At 41.7% G+C, this 17,844-nt stretch overlaps 1 protein-coding gene across 6 annotated transcripts in view; it reads left to right on the forward strand.

Moving 5' to 3' along the window:
• Window positions 1-17,844, forward strand: part of DCAF8 (DDB1 and CUL4 associated factor 8) — a 52,006-nt gene that overhangs the window by 10,058 nt on the left and 24,104 nt on the right. For 4 of the 6 annotated variants that reach the window (XM_023516457.1, XM_023516458.1, XM_012808576.2 and 1 more), the window contains 4 exons: window positions 8,880-8,954; window positions 14,140-14,804; window positions 15,732-15,872; window positions 17,272-17,366. In XM_023516457.1, coding sequence (XP_023372225.1) covers window positions 8,880-8,954; window positions 14,140-14,804; window positions 15,732-15,872; window positions 17,272-17,366 — 976 coding nt within the window. Of the gene's footprint in view, window positions 1-489; window positions 996-5,902; window positions 6,095-8,879; window positions 8,955-14,139; window positions 14,805-15,731; window positions 15,873-17,271; window positions 17,367-17,844 lie in introns of those variants that run through there. The other 2 variants (XM_023516459.1, XM_023516460.1) reach the window with 2 other exon arrangements.

Genomic DNA, 17,844 nt, shown 5'->3' on the forward strand with positions numbered 1-17,844 from the left:
GGCTGGGGATTCGAACCCGCCACCTTAGGTGTATGTGGCTGGCGCCTTAGCCGGTTGAGCTATAGGCGCCGAGCCCACATTTACTTTTTTTGACACATTACTCCCCTACCACACCCGAGACAGAGTCTCATTCTGTCATTCTGGGCAGAGTGCTGTGGCATAGCTCACAACACCCTCCAACTCTTGGGCTTAAGAGATCCTTTTGCCTCAGCCTCCCAAGTAGCTGGGACTACAGGCACCTGCCATGTTTTTCTTTTTTCGTAGAGATGGGGCCTCATTCTTGATGAGGCTGGTGTCGAACTCCTGAGCTCAAGCAATCTACTGGCCTTAGCCTCCCAGAGTGGTAGGATTACTGGTGTGAGCCATTGCGCTGAGCCTGACATGTCAGATTTTAGCTTCTATGTCTTTTCTCATTCTGGTGCTATGGAATGTCTACAGTAGCATTCTGTTTATGCATTTATATTTAATGATACTGATACTTGTATCTCTTGCATCATACTTCTATACTTAGTTTTCCTGCTTCTGTATTGTCTGGTACATTGTTTCAAACCAGCATGTGTGTGTACAGTTAGGCCACTGGGTGGTGCCAGAAGCCTTTAATTTGTATAATAATGGGCAGCCTAGAGCTGCTGTATGGTTGGTTTGCTCTGTGTTGTCAAATCCTCTGCACAGTAGAAATAGAGATTAATTTCCCTGATCCAGAAACATTCAGAGTTTCTTTATCCTGTATCCAGCCTACCAGAAGAAACAGTATCAAATATACAGCCCCTCCAATTACTTTAATAGAAAGTAGCCCAGAACTAAAGTCCTCCCCACCATAAGTATGTTTTATATAGTAGGAATGTCAGTGCCTGTGGGGTCATTCTTTGATTTTCAGTGCCTGAAGTTCTCTGTCTGCTTAATAAGTGCTTTACTACATTTATCGGAGTGTGGCTGGCAGCAAGTAGTCAGGAAAGCTGGCTTGGAGAAGTATTCTGAAGTAGAAAAATACTAAGGTAAGGAGAATGAATTTAAAATGAGTCATTTCAGCTTGAAAACCAAAATTGTGGGTGGGGAGAGTAGAGCTAGTTGATACCAGATGGACTGTGGGTCCTAGAAAAGCAAATTTGTACTTTGGATGGAGATCAGCCCTGAACAGCTGCTCAATTATGAGTGGTATGGGACATCTGTCCTCCCCAGAGGAAACAGGGACTGTGTGGCTCTCTTGTCTTAACTAATAATTGAAGTATTTTTTACCATCACCTTTCAGTTTCAGAGGAAATTCTAAAACCTGCCTCATTTAAATGTGAGTGTTTATGTAGGAAAGTTAGGCACTTGAGTAGCAGAATGAGACTGGCCTGAGAGAATGCCGAGATTATGTAAGTCCTGAAAATTGACAGAGATTGAGTTTGGATCTTAGTAAAAGGATCAAGGACAGTACATTTTATAGATGTTTCTATTGGTCTCAAGGTACAGTAAAATTGTCAGAACATGTTCATAGATCCTAGACGCCAAAGGATTTAAAATGAATTTGAGAGAAATGTGAAACATAAAAAGCATAAACATACAAATTACTAGTACAACTGCTAGAACTACTCTGAACTACTTTAAGCTTCCTATAGTCTTAGTTATCACCAAGACAATAGGATTTATGCATTTAGAATTCATCTTGCCATTAGTATGGTTGCTGGTAAATCACACAGCCAGCTTTGGTTACTGCAGAAATCCTTATAGCACTTCCATTTTCAAGTGAGAAGAACCAACATTTTACTCTCATTTGGGGTGATATATTGACCACTTTAGTCAACTTCTATTAATCACAGCCTTAAGGATTTAGCATTTTTAATAACTGGATATTATCTGTCATTTAACAATTTGCATGATTTCCTTTTTTCCCCCCATTGCTCTTCTCCCGCTATCTTATTTTTTAGGCCACATTTATTGAGGTATAATTTGCAATACAGAAAAATTTATACTTTTTTTTAGTTGACCCATTATTTGAATTCTTACACACAAAGTCATGTAACACAACCATGATTGAAGCATAGAAACTTCCATCATTCTAGAAGTTTTCTGATGGCTTTTTTATAATCAGTTTCAGCCCCTTACCCTCAGTTCCTGGCAATTACTTATCTACTGTCTATTTCTGTAGTTTTACCTTTTCCAGAAAATACCTTAAAAGGAATCACATATCACATATCTGTTTGGGTCTGGATTCTTGCATTTACCCTAACGTATTTGAGATGTGTTCATGTTGCCAATTGGATGAGTAGTATTCCTTTTTATTACCCAGTAATATTCCATGGTGTGGGCATACCACAATTTGTTTATTTGTGACTCAGCTGAAGAACATTTGTTTCCAGTTTTCTTTTATCTAAATAAAACTACTAAAATATTCACCCATGGGGTGTTTTAACTTTTGTGGAGATATATTTCCCTTTTCTTGGGAAATGGGATTCCTGGGTTGTATGGTAAGTATATGTTTAATAAGAAAATGTCAAACCATTTTCCAAAGTGTACTGTTTTGAACTTCCACTAGCAATACATGAGAATTCTAGTTTCTCTACTTCTTATTAGTATCTGATAAGGTAAGTTTTCATGAGTATTATTATTATTATTATTTGAGACAGAGCCTCAGGCCGTTGCCTTGGGTAGAGAGCTATGGCATCACAGCTCACAGCAATCTCCAACTCTGGGCTCAAGCGATTCTCCTGCCTCTGCCTACCAAGTAGCTGGGGCAACAGGCACCCGCCACAACGCCCGGCTGTTTTTTGGTTGCAGCTGTCGTTGTTTGGCGGGTCTGGGTTGGATTCGAACCCGCCAGCTCAGGTGTATGTGGCTGGCACCTTAGCCGGTTGAGCCATAGGCGCCGAGCCTTATTTTAATTTTTATTTATTTATTTGTTTTTTGAGGCAGAGTCTTACTTTTTTGCCCTTGGTAGAGTGCTGTGGCATCACAGCTCAGTGAAACCTCTAACTCCTGGGCTTAAGTGATTCTCTTGCCTTAGCCTCCCAAATACCTGGGACTATAGGCGCCCATCACAGTACCCAGCTATTTTTTCATTGTAGTTGTTATTGTTGTTTGGTGGGCCTGGGCCAGGTTTGAACCTGCCAACCCTGTGTATGTGGCTGGCACCCTGGCCGCTGAGCTACCGGCACTGAGCCTATTATTTAAAAAATTTTGACCATTTTTATATGTGTTTCCTATATTCTCATTATGGTTAATTTATATTTTTCTTTCTTTCTTTCTTTTCTTTTTCTTTTTGGATATAGAGCCTCAAGTTGTTGCCCTGGGTAGAGTGCCATGGCGTCACAGCTCATAGCAACCTCCAACTCCTGGGCTTAAATGATTCTCTTGTCTTGGCCTCCAAAGTAGCTGGGGCTAAAGGTGCCTGCCACAGTGCCTGGCTATTTTTTGGTTGTAGTTATCATTATTGTTTCGCAGGCCCGGGCTGGACTTGAACCCGCCAGCTCTGGTGTTTGTGGTTGGCACCTTAGCCGCTTGAGCTATAGGCACCGAGCCATATTTTTCTAATTATTAACAACACTGGGGATTTTTTCAGGTGGTTATTATGTAGTTCTGATAGTTTTTGAATACATTCTAGTTACGATTCTTTATCAAAAATGTGTTTTGCAGATACTTCTAATCTATCACTTGTCTTTTCACTGTCTTGACAGTGTCTATAAGAGATTTTAATTTTGATAAATCCAGTTTACTAATTTTATTTATGCTTTTTGTGCCCTGTCTTAAGAAACAGTTGCCTAATCAGAAGTCACAGAGATTATTTCTTTTGTTTTCTCCTGGAAGTTGTATTGTTTTTTTCTTTTTTTAGAGACAGGGTCTCACTTTATAGCCCTCAGTAGTGCTGTGGCGTCACCTCTTAGGTTTAGCCATTTCTCCTTGCCTCAGCCTCCCAAGTAGCTGGGACTACAGGTGCCCGCTACAAGGTCCAGCTATTTTTTTTGTTGTTGCAGTTTGACCAGGTCTGGGTTTGAACCTGCCACCCTTGGTATATGGGGCCAACACCCTACCCACTGAACCACAGGCACCGTCCTGGAAGTTGTAATTGTTTTAACTTTTACATTTAGGCCTATGATCCGTTTTGAGTTAGATTTTGTATATTCATATGGTTTGAAGGTTTTGGATTTTGTTTTGTTTTGTTGCAGTTGAATGTTCAATTATTTAATTATTCTAGCACAGGTTGAGCATTCCATATCTGAAATTGAAAATGCTCTGAAACCTGAAACTTGGTTAGGACCAACATCATGCTCAAAGGAAATGCCCATTGGAGGATTTCACATTTTTTGTAATTGGGATACATAACCCGAATAATGCAAATATTCAAAAATCTGAAATTCAGTATGCTTTTAGTGAGCACTTCACATAGAGAATACATAATCTGTATACATGATCTTTTTACAGATTCTTACCAGTATTGAGGGGAAAAACAGCTCCAGTGTTTTTAAACAAGGGATGCTTGGTGTCTCTCTTGCAAAATACTTTTATCCAGTGAGCTAATTCCTCTCTTATTAAAACAAGAAAATCTAGGTCACTGGAATTTCCTAGTGGAATTAAAATGACACCTGGGTCTTTTTTCCCCATCCTCCAATAGTTTACTCTTTAACCTTCAGTTTAGCAGGGGTTATGGTTATTTTTAGAGCACAGGCAGTAGAGTTAATCTAATTAAACTCCTCCAGCTACCTGGGTCAGTGAGCTTCAACAGCTCTTCCAAGTTCAGCATAATTTACCCTGGACTGGATTTTACGGGAAAGTTAAAGTAAAACTAAATTTTTGGGGAATGTAGTGCATTGAAGAATAAAGAAGTTAGTTTGGATTTGGATCAAATATGGTTCTTAACATCAGATTATAAAGAGTATACTTTTTGGTGATGGAAAAGATTCTAAAGTGGCTCCTATGCCTGGCCTAAGTCATAGTCATAGCATTTCTTTTTGCTTTAATTTGGGCGGTATCTTAGCTTAGCTGTTATAACAAAATTGTATAGACAGGGTGAATAACTGAAATTTATTTTCTCAGTTCTGGAGGCTAGAAGTCTTAAGATCAAGGTGCCAGCATGGTGAATTTCTGGTAAAGGCTCTCTTCCTGGCTTGTATCTAGTTACCTTCTTGCTACATCCTTACTGGTGAGGGCTGGGGGAAATGGAAAAGAGTGCTGAAGAATAAGAGTATGTGTCCACATGCTCTGGTGTCTCTTTTAAGGTCACTAATTTCCATCATGAAGGCTTCACCCTGATGGCCTCATCTAAAACTTACCTTGTAAAGATGGCATCTCTAAATACCTTCAGCTTGGGAGTTACAGCTTCAGCTTATGGTACACAATTCAGTTCATAGCAGGGCTGCCCTAGATTTGAAGTGGTTTTAAGTTTCTTTATTTTGATTGACATTTATATTGTAAGCATAGCAAGTCATCACCCAAAGTAATTGTATTTTATTGTTGTCATTTTTTGACTTCCTAAAGAATTAGTCACCCAGACTTGGTGCCTGTGGCTTAAGTGGCTAAGGCATCAGCCACATACACCTGAGCTAGTGGGTTCAAATCCAGCCTGGGCCCACCAAACAACAATGATGGTTGCAACAAAAAATAGCCAGGCACTGTAGTGGGCACCTGTAGTCTCAGCTACTTGGGAGGCAGAGGCAGGAGACTCACTTGAGCCCAGGAGTTGGAGGTTGCTATGAGCTGTGATGCCAGGGTGACAGCTTGAGGCTCCATCTCAAAAAAAAAAAAAAAAAGAATTAGTCACCCAGAGTAGAAATTTATGCACTCCCAATAGGTTTGCATGGTGACCTAGTGATATATAGAAAAAGAAATAATGAAAAAGATTGTTGAAATATCTATTTGTTTTTTCCTGAAAAAATTAAGCTAAATATTTAATGTGAATTGACTGTGTGTCTGTGTACGTACACACATATTGGAAGTTTGTGCTCAAAATTGACAAGTTTATAATCAAAGTTTTGAGACTACTGTTACAGTACCTTACTGTAGAAATTTTAATATTTAATTCTGTCATCTCTGGAATTTGTACTTTATAGACAAAGTATGAAAATGAATGGAGAAATGAATTCCAGAGAAGATTAAGAAGCTCATCCAAGAGTACAAAGTATGTTAATGGCTTAGTGATGTCAGAAGCCTAGTGATTCTGCTAAACTCTGGCTTCAAAAATGTGACCTTTAGATGCTTATCTACCTGTCAACTCAGTGATTAAACAGGGTTGACATAATTGTCCACAGAGTTTTCTCTGCTTCTGAATTTAGCAATAAATTATATCAACTGTTTTCCTCAAAGAGACAATCACTTCTTGGAAGACCCTTAACCTAATTTTTCCTAAAGACTACTCTGCAGTATATGGGTATGGGCTTCCTTTATCCCTCTGTTATTAGTATATGGGTATGGGCTTCCTTTATCCCTCTTAGAGCTGAGTGGAAGGAAGTGTAGGTTTTGGTTCCTCCTGGTCAAGGAGGCTGAGAAAGTACGTGTGGTTTCTAGAGCAGTTATAAGTTTGTAGTTCAGGTAGTCTAGCCTCCTGTAGGCTTAGTTTTGAGAAAGTGTTCTGAGAATAGATGGGGTGCATAGTGGGGTGTAGTCATGGTACCCTAGACAGTGTTGATTCTAGAGATGAGAAAACACCAGATCTGCTTTCAGTTGACCATGATACACTGGCCCGCTTAGGACTTTAGTTTTTATTTATTTATTTTGTTTTAGAGACAGAGTCTCACTTTATTGCCCTTGGTAGAGTGCCATGGCATCATGCAGCTCACAGCAACCTCCAACGCCTGGGCTTAGGCGATTCTCTTGCCTCAGCCTCCAGAGTAGCTGGGACTACAGGTGCCCACCACAATGCCTGGCTATTTTTTGTTGCAGTTTGGCCAGGGCTGGGTTTGAACCCGCCACCCTCAGTATATGGGGTCAGTGCCCTATCCACTGAGCCACAGGCGCTGCCCTGACTTTAGTTTTTAATCTTAACAAAGTAGTGCAATTGTTTTCCCTACTCGTAGGACTTTTGCAATTAATGTGATTAATTTTAAACTCTAGATAGGGGAGAAGATATTGCTGAGATGCTAAAGAATATAAACACGGGTTTTTTTGTTTGTTTTATTTTAGAATCTCACTCTTTCGCCCCTGGTATAGTGCAGTGGCATCACAGCTCACAGCAACCTCAAACTCTAGGGCTTAAATGATTCTCTTATCTCAGCCTCCCAAGTAGCTGGGACTACAGGTGCCTGCCACAATGCTTGGCAATTTTCTGTTCCAGTTGTCATTTGTTGTTTAGCTGGCCCGGGCCAGGCTTGAACTCACCAGCCTGAGGGTATGTGGCTATTGCTGTAACCTCTGCTACAGGTGCTGAGCCCGCTCAGCTATTTTTTATTGCAGTTGTCATTGTTGTTTAGCTGGCCCTGGGTTCGAGCCTGCCACTCTTGGCTTATCTGGCTGGCACTGTTAACCACTGTGCTATAGGCGCTGAGCCATAAAAAGACTTTTGAGAGGGAAAAATAAGTGTGGTGTAAGGAATGCTGTACAAAAATGTATACACCAACGTAAGAGGAGGAAAACAGCATGCTTTGCATCTAGCTCTTCACCAATTTTTCTTTATGTGGCTGCTTTACGTGGTTGTTTTTTTGTTAGCATTGTGTTCATCATCACCTTTCCATGTATCTTTTCTACAAATTCAACCTGAGCCTTGTTCATGCAGTATTTCTACTTTCCTGCCTTAGCCTAATGTGAACAATCTTTGGGCAGCTGTCTCTTGGCAGCGGACATTTTTTATGAAGCAGCTTGAATTTCTGTAGAGAAGAGTAGGGGGTAAGGATAAAGATGGGGCTGCTTCTGGGATAATTGTTACAGGAATGAAAGGGCTGTTGAAAGATTAGAGGCCAGTGTGCCTGGGTACAAGGACTGGGATCATAATTATACTTTGTCTTTTACCAGTGCCTTTTGTCCAAGGCATTGAAAGGGCTTAACAAAATTCTAGTCTGAATAATATTATTCTTTGCTCTTTGGAATTTACTGGAGGTGGCAGTGAGGCCCTGAAAAAAAAAATGTGTTACAGCAGCATGAAAGAGAATAAGCTAGTAGATACCCTGCTTTCCTAGTTAGGAAAAGATAAGTCTGGTGGAAGTTGGTAAATTAGGTGAAAAAATATTTGCTATTATATGAAATGGGCTGAGATGGTTTAATGGAAATGTTGCCCCTCCCCCTTTTGTCCCTTGTGACTGTTAGTCCTCAGAGAAAAGCAACAGCTTTAAGGTTCTTAGGGCTCCTGAGTTCTAATTCCAGCTCTGCTTCTTATAATCCTTAATTAGTGTCTGTGCCTATAATAAGTTTGAAGCTAGGCATCTCAGTGAACATAAAGCCTAAGCTTTTACCCCAAGAGAATGATTTCTTCTGTTGATTTAATGTAAAATGATACTTAGAATCTGAGCCACCTCATTTTGTTGTGAAGACAAGTATTTTACAGAGTTTGTAGATGCACATGACTGTTTACATAGTCATTGTACAGAAGACACACTGGGAAGGGCAGTGCAAAAGCTAGCTGTTTGTATTGCATTGAGGCTCTTTGTTGGCAGTATGCAGCATTTTGTGTCTACTATCCCAGGTTTTATTTCCATTCCAACTTTCCCATCTGAAAAGCCGCTGCTAGTTACTCAGTGAGTAGGGTAAAGAGATGGTAATTGACCCACCCCAGTTTTTTCCTTTATGGAATTTAGACTGGGGAAAAAAAATCCTGATGTGCTTTTTAGCAGCTGACAAGCCCTGTTAAGCACACACACAGAAATCATTTTTATAAAAATGAAAAATTCTGTACACTGTTATATCTCCTTATCTCTTTTGTCATCTTTCCTAGGTTGTTTCCTAATTGTTTTATTTTCTTCCTCTCCCAAATTCAGGCTGGCTACAACAAACATCATTCAAGATGTCCAGCAAAGGGAGCAGCACAGATGGCAAAACAGACTTAGCTAATGGTAAGGGGCCAAAATGAAGGTGAAGCTAATTTTACTGTCAGCCTGAGGTTCTTCTTGTCCCTGCCAGATAGAGTGGAGACCTGGATTTTAGTAGAGGAAACTGCACAAGAAACATCTTGGTAAAAATCTGGTACTTTTGCTCTTCGAAATTTTATCTGATTATTTTCAGAAGATGAGTAAAGAGCTAGTTGTACTTTCTTTCTTTCTTTTTTTTTTTTTTTTTAAAGACAAGGTTTCAGGCCGGGCATGGTGACTCATGCCTGTAATTCTAACACTCTGAGAGACTGAGGTTGGGTAGATTGCTTGAGCTCACGAGTTCAAGACCAGCCTGTGCAAGAGTGAGACCCTGTCTCTAAAAATAACTGGGTGTTAACGGTAGGTGCCTGTAGTCCCAGCTACTTGGGAGTCTTGAGGCAAGGGGATCACTTGAGACCAAGACTCTAAGGTTGGTGTGAGCTAAGACACCACCGTACTCTACTTAGGGCAACAAAGTGAGACTCTGTTTCAAAAAGAAAAAGACAGGGTTTCACTCTGTTGGCTGGGCTAGAGGGCAGTGGCACCATCATAGCTCATAGCTCATTGTAATCTCTAGCTCCTGGACTTAAGCTGTCCTCTTACTTTAGCCTCCCAAGTAGCTGGTACTAAATGTAGGCATATGCTACTTGCCTGGCTAATTAAAAAAAATTTTTTTTAGAGAAACCAGCCCTTGTGTTGCCTAGGCTACTCTCAAACTCCTGGGCTCAAGCAATCCTCTTGTCTCAGCCTCTCAAAGAGCTAGGATTATAGATGGTGAGCTACCACATCCAACCCAGAGCCATACTTGTAAGAAGTCAAGTGGTTTGGAATTCTGGAAGTCTATAAATATGGGCAGAACCTAGGAGATGCTGTTAATAGAGGAGAAGAAAAAGATCCCATTGGTGGTGGGGACAAGGGAGTTTGGGGGAAGGTGGAAGTTTCCTGGTTTTAGTTCAAACCAACTAGGATTAGGGTTGCCTTCCTTCTGTTATGTTCTTCTCTTTCCTTCCATTCTTTTTCTTCCTTTTTTCAGGGCCATTGCTGCCACTGGCCTTTTTTCAGGGCCAATACTGGCCAGTACTGGGTCTAGAGCTGATGTGAAGGTAGAATATCAAGTTTCTAATAGATTATAGCTGCCACCTGGCTTATTTGACCAATGCTGAGCCAACTTTTAAACTAGAGATGTCTCCTTCCAGTGCATATAGTTGTGTAGCACAAAGTCGGACTTTTGTTAGCACCATGGAGGTCAGGATTATAGGCTAAATTCTAGTTGATGTCATAGGTGGAGCAGTGAAGTTGAGGAAGAGTAGGTGAGCTTTTCAACATGCTTTTTTTATTGTCTGCTTGTTATTTTCTTCCTACTGCCATTCATCTTTTATAAAGGAAAGTGGTTCAGGTTTTTTACTGGGCTTATTTGAAAGGTAAAGGGATCTAGAGAAAGTATGCTATTGATTTGGAACTTGGCCATTAGTTAGATCGGGGATTGGCAAACTGTAGCCGTGAAGCTAGATAGTTTCACTTGTTTTTGTGAAATTTTATGGGAATAGTCATATGTCTTCCTTTATGTGGTATCTGTTGGTTGCTTCTGTTCTACAAGTTGAGTGGTTGTGACAAAGCTCCATATGGTCTGCAAAGCCTAAAATTTTTACTGTCTGACCCTTTACAGAGAAAATTTGCCAACTCCTGCTGCACTGGATCTTGATGATTGACTATTGGGCTCTCATACTGAGCTTGTGATACACTCTAGCCCTTATGTCAGAGCCTCTGAATTTATTAACCACAGTTTTAACAATAAATGCTAGTAGTTTTGATGTTAAAATAACCACTAGGGCAACAAATGTCCCAGAGACATTTTGATGATTTTTTTTGAGACAGAGTCTTACTTTGTCACCCTTGGTAGAGTGCTGTGCATAGCTGTGCATAGTGCATAGCTCACAGCAACCTCCAGTTCTTGGGCTCAAGCAATTCTCTGGCCTCAGCCTCTCAAGTAACTGGGACTACAAGCACCCACCCCAACCCCCGGCTATTTTTAGAGATAGGGTCTCACTCTTGCTCAGGCTGGTCTTGAACCTGTGAGCTCAGACAGTCCACCTGCCTCGGCCTCCTGGAGTGCTAGGATTATAGGTGTTAGCCCCTGCACCCAGGCCAACATTTTGATATTTTGTTTTTCCTTCTCCACAGACCTATTAGGTGTGGTATTATTCCTTTTAACCACTCCAGGCTTAAGCACAATTGCATTTAAAAAACCACAGCCACTGGCTTGGTGCCTGTAGCTCAGCAGCTAGGGTGCCAGCCATATATAGAGGGGCTGGCAGGTTCAAACCCAGCCCAGGGCTGCCAAACAACAATGACAACTACAACCAAAAAATAGCTAGGCTTTGTGGTGGGTGTCTATGGTCCCAGCTGCTTGGGAGGATGAGGCAAGAGAATCACTTAATGCCCAAGAGTTTGAGGTTGCTGTGAGCTGTGACTCCATGGCACTCTACTGAGGGCAACATAGTGAGATTCTGTCTCAACAGAAAAACAAAACCCACAGCCACTAAGCTTTCTTTTTCTTTCTTATTTGAGACAGAATTTCACTATGTTGCTCTGGGTAGAGTACTGTGGTGTCACAGCAACCTCAAACTCTTGGGCTTAAGTGATTCTCTTGCCTCAACCTCCCAAGTACCTAGGACCACAGGTGCCTGCCACAACACCCAGCTATTTTTCGGTTGCAGTTGTCATCGTTAAATAATTGTCCCAGGCCGGACTGGAACCCACCAGCCTTGGTGTATGTGGCAGGCTCCCTACTCACTGGGTTACGGGCACTGAGCCACACAGCCACTTAACTTTCTCAGCATATATAACAGTTTAAGCAAATGTGGGTCTTAGGTTCAGATTTTTCTTTTCTTCCATTTTCTTCTAGCCCCTAGCCCACTTGTTTTCACACTGTGCTCTCAGTTGAGAATTTTTGTTTTGACAGGAACTATTTGAACCAAAGCACTTGCATTATTTATGTTTTCCAAATTTGGTTTTGCCTAAGAGTTCACTGTAAAGAGTTTCCATTGCTTCAAAGATCTTCACAAATTACTGTACTAATCCACATGACTAGGCATTAAGGTGCTCCAACTTTGGGTTTTTTTTTTTTTTTTTGAGATAGAGCCTCAAGCTGTCCCCCTGGGTAGAGTGCTGTGGCATTACAGCTCACAGCAACCTCCAACTCCTGGGCTTAAGCGAGTCTCTTGCCTCCGCCTCCCAAGTAGCTGGGACCACAGGCGCCCGCCACAACGCTGGGCTATTTTTTGGTTGCAGCCGTCATTGTTGTTTGGCAAGTCCGGGCTGGGGATTCGAACCCGCCACATTAGGTGTACATGGCTGGCGCCTTAGCCGGTTGAGCTATAGGAGCCGAGCCAAGGTGCTCCAACTTTGAATCTGAAATATCAGTGTGGTATTTTAGTTGAATAGCTCATACTAGAGTCACACAGCTCATCAGCCTTTCCTATAGAGATTTTATTTCTGGCAGGATAAAATGTATAGCCATCTTAGGAAAGCTGGCTGTGAACAGTGTTTAAAAGCCTCATTCTCCCTTTCCTTTTTTTCCCACCTTGACCCCTTGGGTTGGAAGTCATAGTTGTATTTGGCCCTAGCACATTGCCCAAGTGCTCACTGTAATATGATTTGGCTATTGTTAGATAAGAGAATGCAGTATTCTAATTGTAGGAGATTGGATCATAGTCACAAAGCAGCCAAGTTATTTAACTACCAACATTACAGACCTAGAATATACTAAGCTTTTTTTCTCAGGCACTACTATAATAGCCCTTCTTTTTCTCAATTTTACATGTGCTTCCTAATAAAATTTTCAATAAAGAGACTAAAAGGAAGGCTAAAAAGTATAAACTAGTGGAAGTAAGTCAGAATACATTTATACTAGCAAAAGGTGATGAGAGCCCACTGAAATGATAACAGTTCCTACTTTTCAACTTCCTTTCTTAGTAGATTTTACGAACCTAAGATTTAGACAAAAGGCATTATGTTGCTTCTTGAAGTACGAAATGGCTCAACTACATAGCTATAAGAGTGATTTCTTTTCCTTTTTTTTGAAGATAGAATCTTCTGGCTAGAGTATAGTAGTGTCATAGCTCACTGCAACCTCCAACTCCTGGGCTCAACTGATCTTCCTGCCAAGTAGCTGGAACTACAGGTGTTTACCACCATGCCTGGCTAATTTTACTATTTTTGGGGAAAGACAGGGTCTTGCATTTACGCTGGCTGGTTTTGAACTCTCTTTTTTTTTTTTTTTTTTTTTTTGAGACAAACACTCTCTCTGTTACCCAGGCTAAAGTGCCATGGAATCTGCCTAGCACATAGCAACCTTAGACTCCTGGGTTCCAACGATCCTCCTGCCTCAGCTTCCTATGTAGCTGGGAAGACAGGTACCTGCCACAATGCCCTGTTAATTTTTTCTGTTTTTATTAGAGATGGGGTCTTATTCTTTCTCAGGCTGCTCCTGATCTCCTGAGCTCAAGGGACTCTCCTGCCTTGACTTCCCAGAGTGCTAGGATTTAGATGTGAACCATTGCACTGGGTCTGAACTCTGGACCTCAAGTAATCCTCTCACCTTGGCTCTCGGAGTGCTAGGATTATAGGTATGAACCACTGCTCTTGGCCCAGAGTGATTTTTATCAGTTATTTTCCATCTTTTCTTACAGAGATGGCCATACTAGCTCTTTTTGGACATAGCCATTCTTTTTTCTTATATTCTGTTTAATTATTTGCTGTAACTTATAGATGCCCATCCAACAGAAGAGAGCGTATGGTACTTATATAAGGCACATTTCATCCAATGTGCCAATGCTTTTGCCTTTTGAACACTTGGCTATAATTTTAGACTGCCATGAGATTCTTCACTTTTGAAGTCCTTTGTGTGTGGCTTAATCTTTTCCATTTCTTGTTTTTTACAAAATTTCCCCTCAGAGAGTACTCCTTCAAAGTATGATATAGGCTGAGTTATAAAGAAAAATAATAAGAGAGAAATGCTCTTTGTGTTCATTTGTATTGAAAACACTTTAACAAAAGTTCGTTTCTTGGTCTTTTGATGTGATGATTTCTTGTCTAAGGTGGGAAATCCTTTTGGTAACCCTCCTAGTTCCTTATTTTTTCCTTTCACCCATTTCTCACTAACATGCAGGAAGCCTGTCTAGCAGTCCAGAGGAGATGTCTGGTGCTGAAGAGGGGAGGGAGACATCCTCAGGCATTGAAGTGGAGGCCTCAGACCTGAGTTTGAGCTTGACTGGGGATGATGGTGGCCCTAACCGCACCAGCACAGAAAGTCGAGGCACAGACACAGAGAGCTCAGGTGAAGACAAGGACTCGGACAGCATGGAGGACACTGGCCATTACTCTATTAATGATGAAAACCGAGTTCATGACCACTCAGAGGAAGAGGAAGAAGAGGAGGAGGAAGAGCAGCCTCGACGCCACGTACAGCGCAAACGGGCCAACCGTGACCAGGACTCATCAGATGATGAGCGGGCTCTGGAGGACTGGGTGTCCTCAGAAACATCAGCCCTACCCCGACCTCGCTGGCAAGCCCTTCCTGCCCTTCGGGAGCGGGAGCTTGGTTCAAGTGCCCGTTTTGTATATGAGGCTTGTGGGGCAAGAGTCTTTGTGCAGCGTTTCCGCCTGCAGCATGGGCTTGAGGGCCATACTGGTTGTGTCAATACCCTGCACTTTAACCAGCGTGGCACCTGGCTGGCCAGTGGCAGTGATGACCTGAAGGTGGTGGTGTGGGATTGGGTGCGGCGGCAGCCAGTACTGGACTTTGAGAGTGGCCACAAAAGTAATGTCTTCCAGGTAAGACAAGGGAGCATAATAGTAATTGAGAGAAAATTGGGCATGAGTTAAATTGAGCTGCTAGCTGGAATGGGAGCTGGAAGTGAGTTTTAGGAATTAGACATCAGCACTTGCCTCTTCTTGGCTCCCAATGACCTCAATATGCTGAAAGATCCATGGCAACCATTTGTGTCCTTGACCATATAGACTGCTGGAAGCCTTGTTATAGGTAGGGTGCTTAGAACTCATCAGGAAGGCATTAAATGTGTGCTAATAGGCAGTGTAGTACAAGAGCATAAGCTCTTGAACCAAACTGCCTGGTTTCAAACCCTAGCCCTTCCACTTACTAGCTTTGTGATCTTTGGCAAGTTATTTTACCTTTGTCTGTAAAATGGGACTAGTAATACATAAGGTTATGAGCATTAAATCATAACAGAAGCAAAGCAGTTAGAACCATGGCTGGTACTTAGTAAGTGTTGGGTAAATATTAGCTCATATTGTTAATTTTTCTGTGGAGATTTTATTTCTCAGCCTCATCTACTGTATTGATACTAACCATTCATCTCTGAGCATATTCTCTTTTCCTTTCCAACAAATTTCCCCTAGTTTTCTTTTTATATATGACAAATTTATGTTTGCCTTCTGAATCAAGGTAGATTTTACTCTTTCATTGCTTGCTTTTCTCCCCTACCAGCTCTAGTTCACTAGAACACCATGTTCCAATTCAGCCTTCCAGAGCCTACCAAAATGATCTTGTACATCAGAAGGTTTTTCTCTTTCTTTCCTTTACTGGAAGAAATTGTGCTTAGCAAACTGTATAAGAGTAGGAAAGTTATGTTTCCAGCTGTCCTATAAGAAAAGGTGGTAAATTGTGGTCAACGCATTTTTCTCTCTCAAATTCACTTCTTCCGTTTCTTGTGTGTCCTTTTTTTATTCTTAACACCTCAGGCCAAGTTCCTTCCAAACAGTGGTGATTCTACCCTGGCCATGTGTGCCCGTGATGGGCAGGTTCGGGTAGCAGAGTTATCTGCCACACAGTGTTGCAAGAATACAAAACGTGTAGCCCAGCACAAGGGAGCATCGCATAAGGTAAGGAAGCCCTTGCTCCAACTTTGTGTACTCCAGATCCTCTGTGGATCTCAGCCAAGGTCTTCTCATCTCTGCTCATTATGTCACCTTTATTGTGGTCACTCCTTTCAGTCCTAAGGTTTGTAGTTAAGGAAATAAAAGCAGGCAAAAAAAAAAAAAAAAAAAAGGCAAGTATTTGAGAGACCTCCAGATCACACATGTGTAGCATTCAGCTGAACTGTCGTTACTTTGAAGATCCTTGAGGTCTCTTATATCCTCCAGGCTTCTTAAGTTTACTGTGATTGTTTTTGGATCATTTTCATAGTTGCATGGTGCTAGTGTTTGGTTCCTCATGTGTGAGAGCTTTAACTTTTCCTGCTCACAACTTTTAGCTCAAATATAGCAATATTTCTGGAAGCCCTGTGTAGAGCTGAGATTATAGGCCAAAGTGTCACAGTAGCAGCCAGTGAGGAGCTAAGGAGCTACCCTGTCTCAGGTCAGGGTAGGCCTGGTGTTTGTCTATGCCATGGAAAGAGGATGGTACTCCCAGACACCCTAAGCAAATATGTAAGTGGACCTAGAGTGTTTTTTCTAGCCCAGATAGCTCAGAAAATGTGAAAATGACCTATTTTTTTGATTCTTGAGCCTATCTCCAACCCACAAGATCACTAATTTTTAGAACACAGATGTAGGGCATGAAACTTGGGCACCATTTTACTCTGTACCTGTAAAGAGTACAGAGTAAAAAAGGGGTAGAAGAATTGATTTTTTTTTTTTTAATATAGATAGAGTCTCTCACTTTATCACCCTCAGTAGAGTGCCATGGCATCACACAGCTCACAAAGCTCACAACAACCTCCAACTCCTGGGCCTATGTGATTCTCTTGCCTCAGCCCCCCGAGTAGCTGGGACTACAGATGCCCGACACAAGGCCTGTCTATTTTTTTGTTGCACTTTGGCTGGGGCTGGGTTTGAACCCACCACCCTTGGTATATGGGGCCAGGCCTCACCCACAGAGTCATGGGTGCTGCCTGATTTTTTTTTTTTTTTGAGACAGAGTTTCACTTCGTCACCCTTTGTAGAGTGCTGTGGTGTTATAACTCACAGCAACCTCCAACTCTTGGGCTCAAGCAATTCTATTGCTCTAGCCTCCCAGGTAGTTGGGACTACAGGCACCTACCATGATTCCCAGCTGTTTTTAGAGCCAGGGGCTTTTTCTGGCTTAGGCTGGTCTGAAACCTGTATGCTTAGGCAATCTACCTGCCTTGGCCTTCCAGAGTGCTAGGATTACAGGCATGCGCCACCATGCCCAGCCTCCTGAGACATTTTAAATGCATACCATCCTGAAGTTAAAGGAATGAACTAAATGACCTCTAATTCTAACCTTTAAAAGCCTGTCTTTCTTGTTTTTTTCTTTCAGTTGGCCCTGGAACCAGACTCTCCCTGTACGTTCCTGTCTGCAGGTGAAGATGCTGTTGTCTTCACTATAGACCTGAGACAAGACCGCCCTGCTTCGTAAGTATAGGAGTAAGATCTTTGCAGAACTGTATCCTTTGGTCTTGAAACTATTTCACGTGTCCTGGTAATGTCCAACTCTCTGGGCCATCAGAATAGTACCTTTGGGCCAATGATAAGAGGTAGTTTGAGGTTTAAGGAATTTCCTTGCTTCCTTTGTTTCTCAGCAGTGAAATGCTATTCAGTCTACCTTCATTTCTCAAAGTTATTGTACTGTGTATGGCCTTCATAACTTGATAATCTTCTACTCTCCATTCACTTGGGTGCTGTTCAACTTACACAAAGCATATTATTATATATACTAGCTTAGAGATCCTCTTACAAAGTTTTAATGCAATTATGTATAAAAACATGCAAACAGGCTCGGCCCCAGTGGCTCAAGCAGCTGAGGTGCCAGCCATGTACACCCAAGGTGGTGGGTCCAAATCCAGCCCGGGCCCGCCAAACAACAATGATGGCTGCAACCAAAAAAAAAAAA

Source organism: Otolemur garnettii, unplaced genomic scaffold (assembly GCF_000181295.1).
Source record: "Otolemur garnettii isolate 467f Iridium unplaced genomic scaffold, OtoGar3 scaffold00091, whole genome shotgun sequence".
In the NCBI taxonomy this organism is placed as follows: Eukaryota; Metazoa; Chordata; class Mammalia; order Primates; family Galagidae; genus Otolemur; species Otolemur garnettii.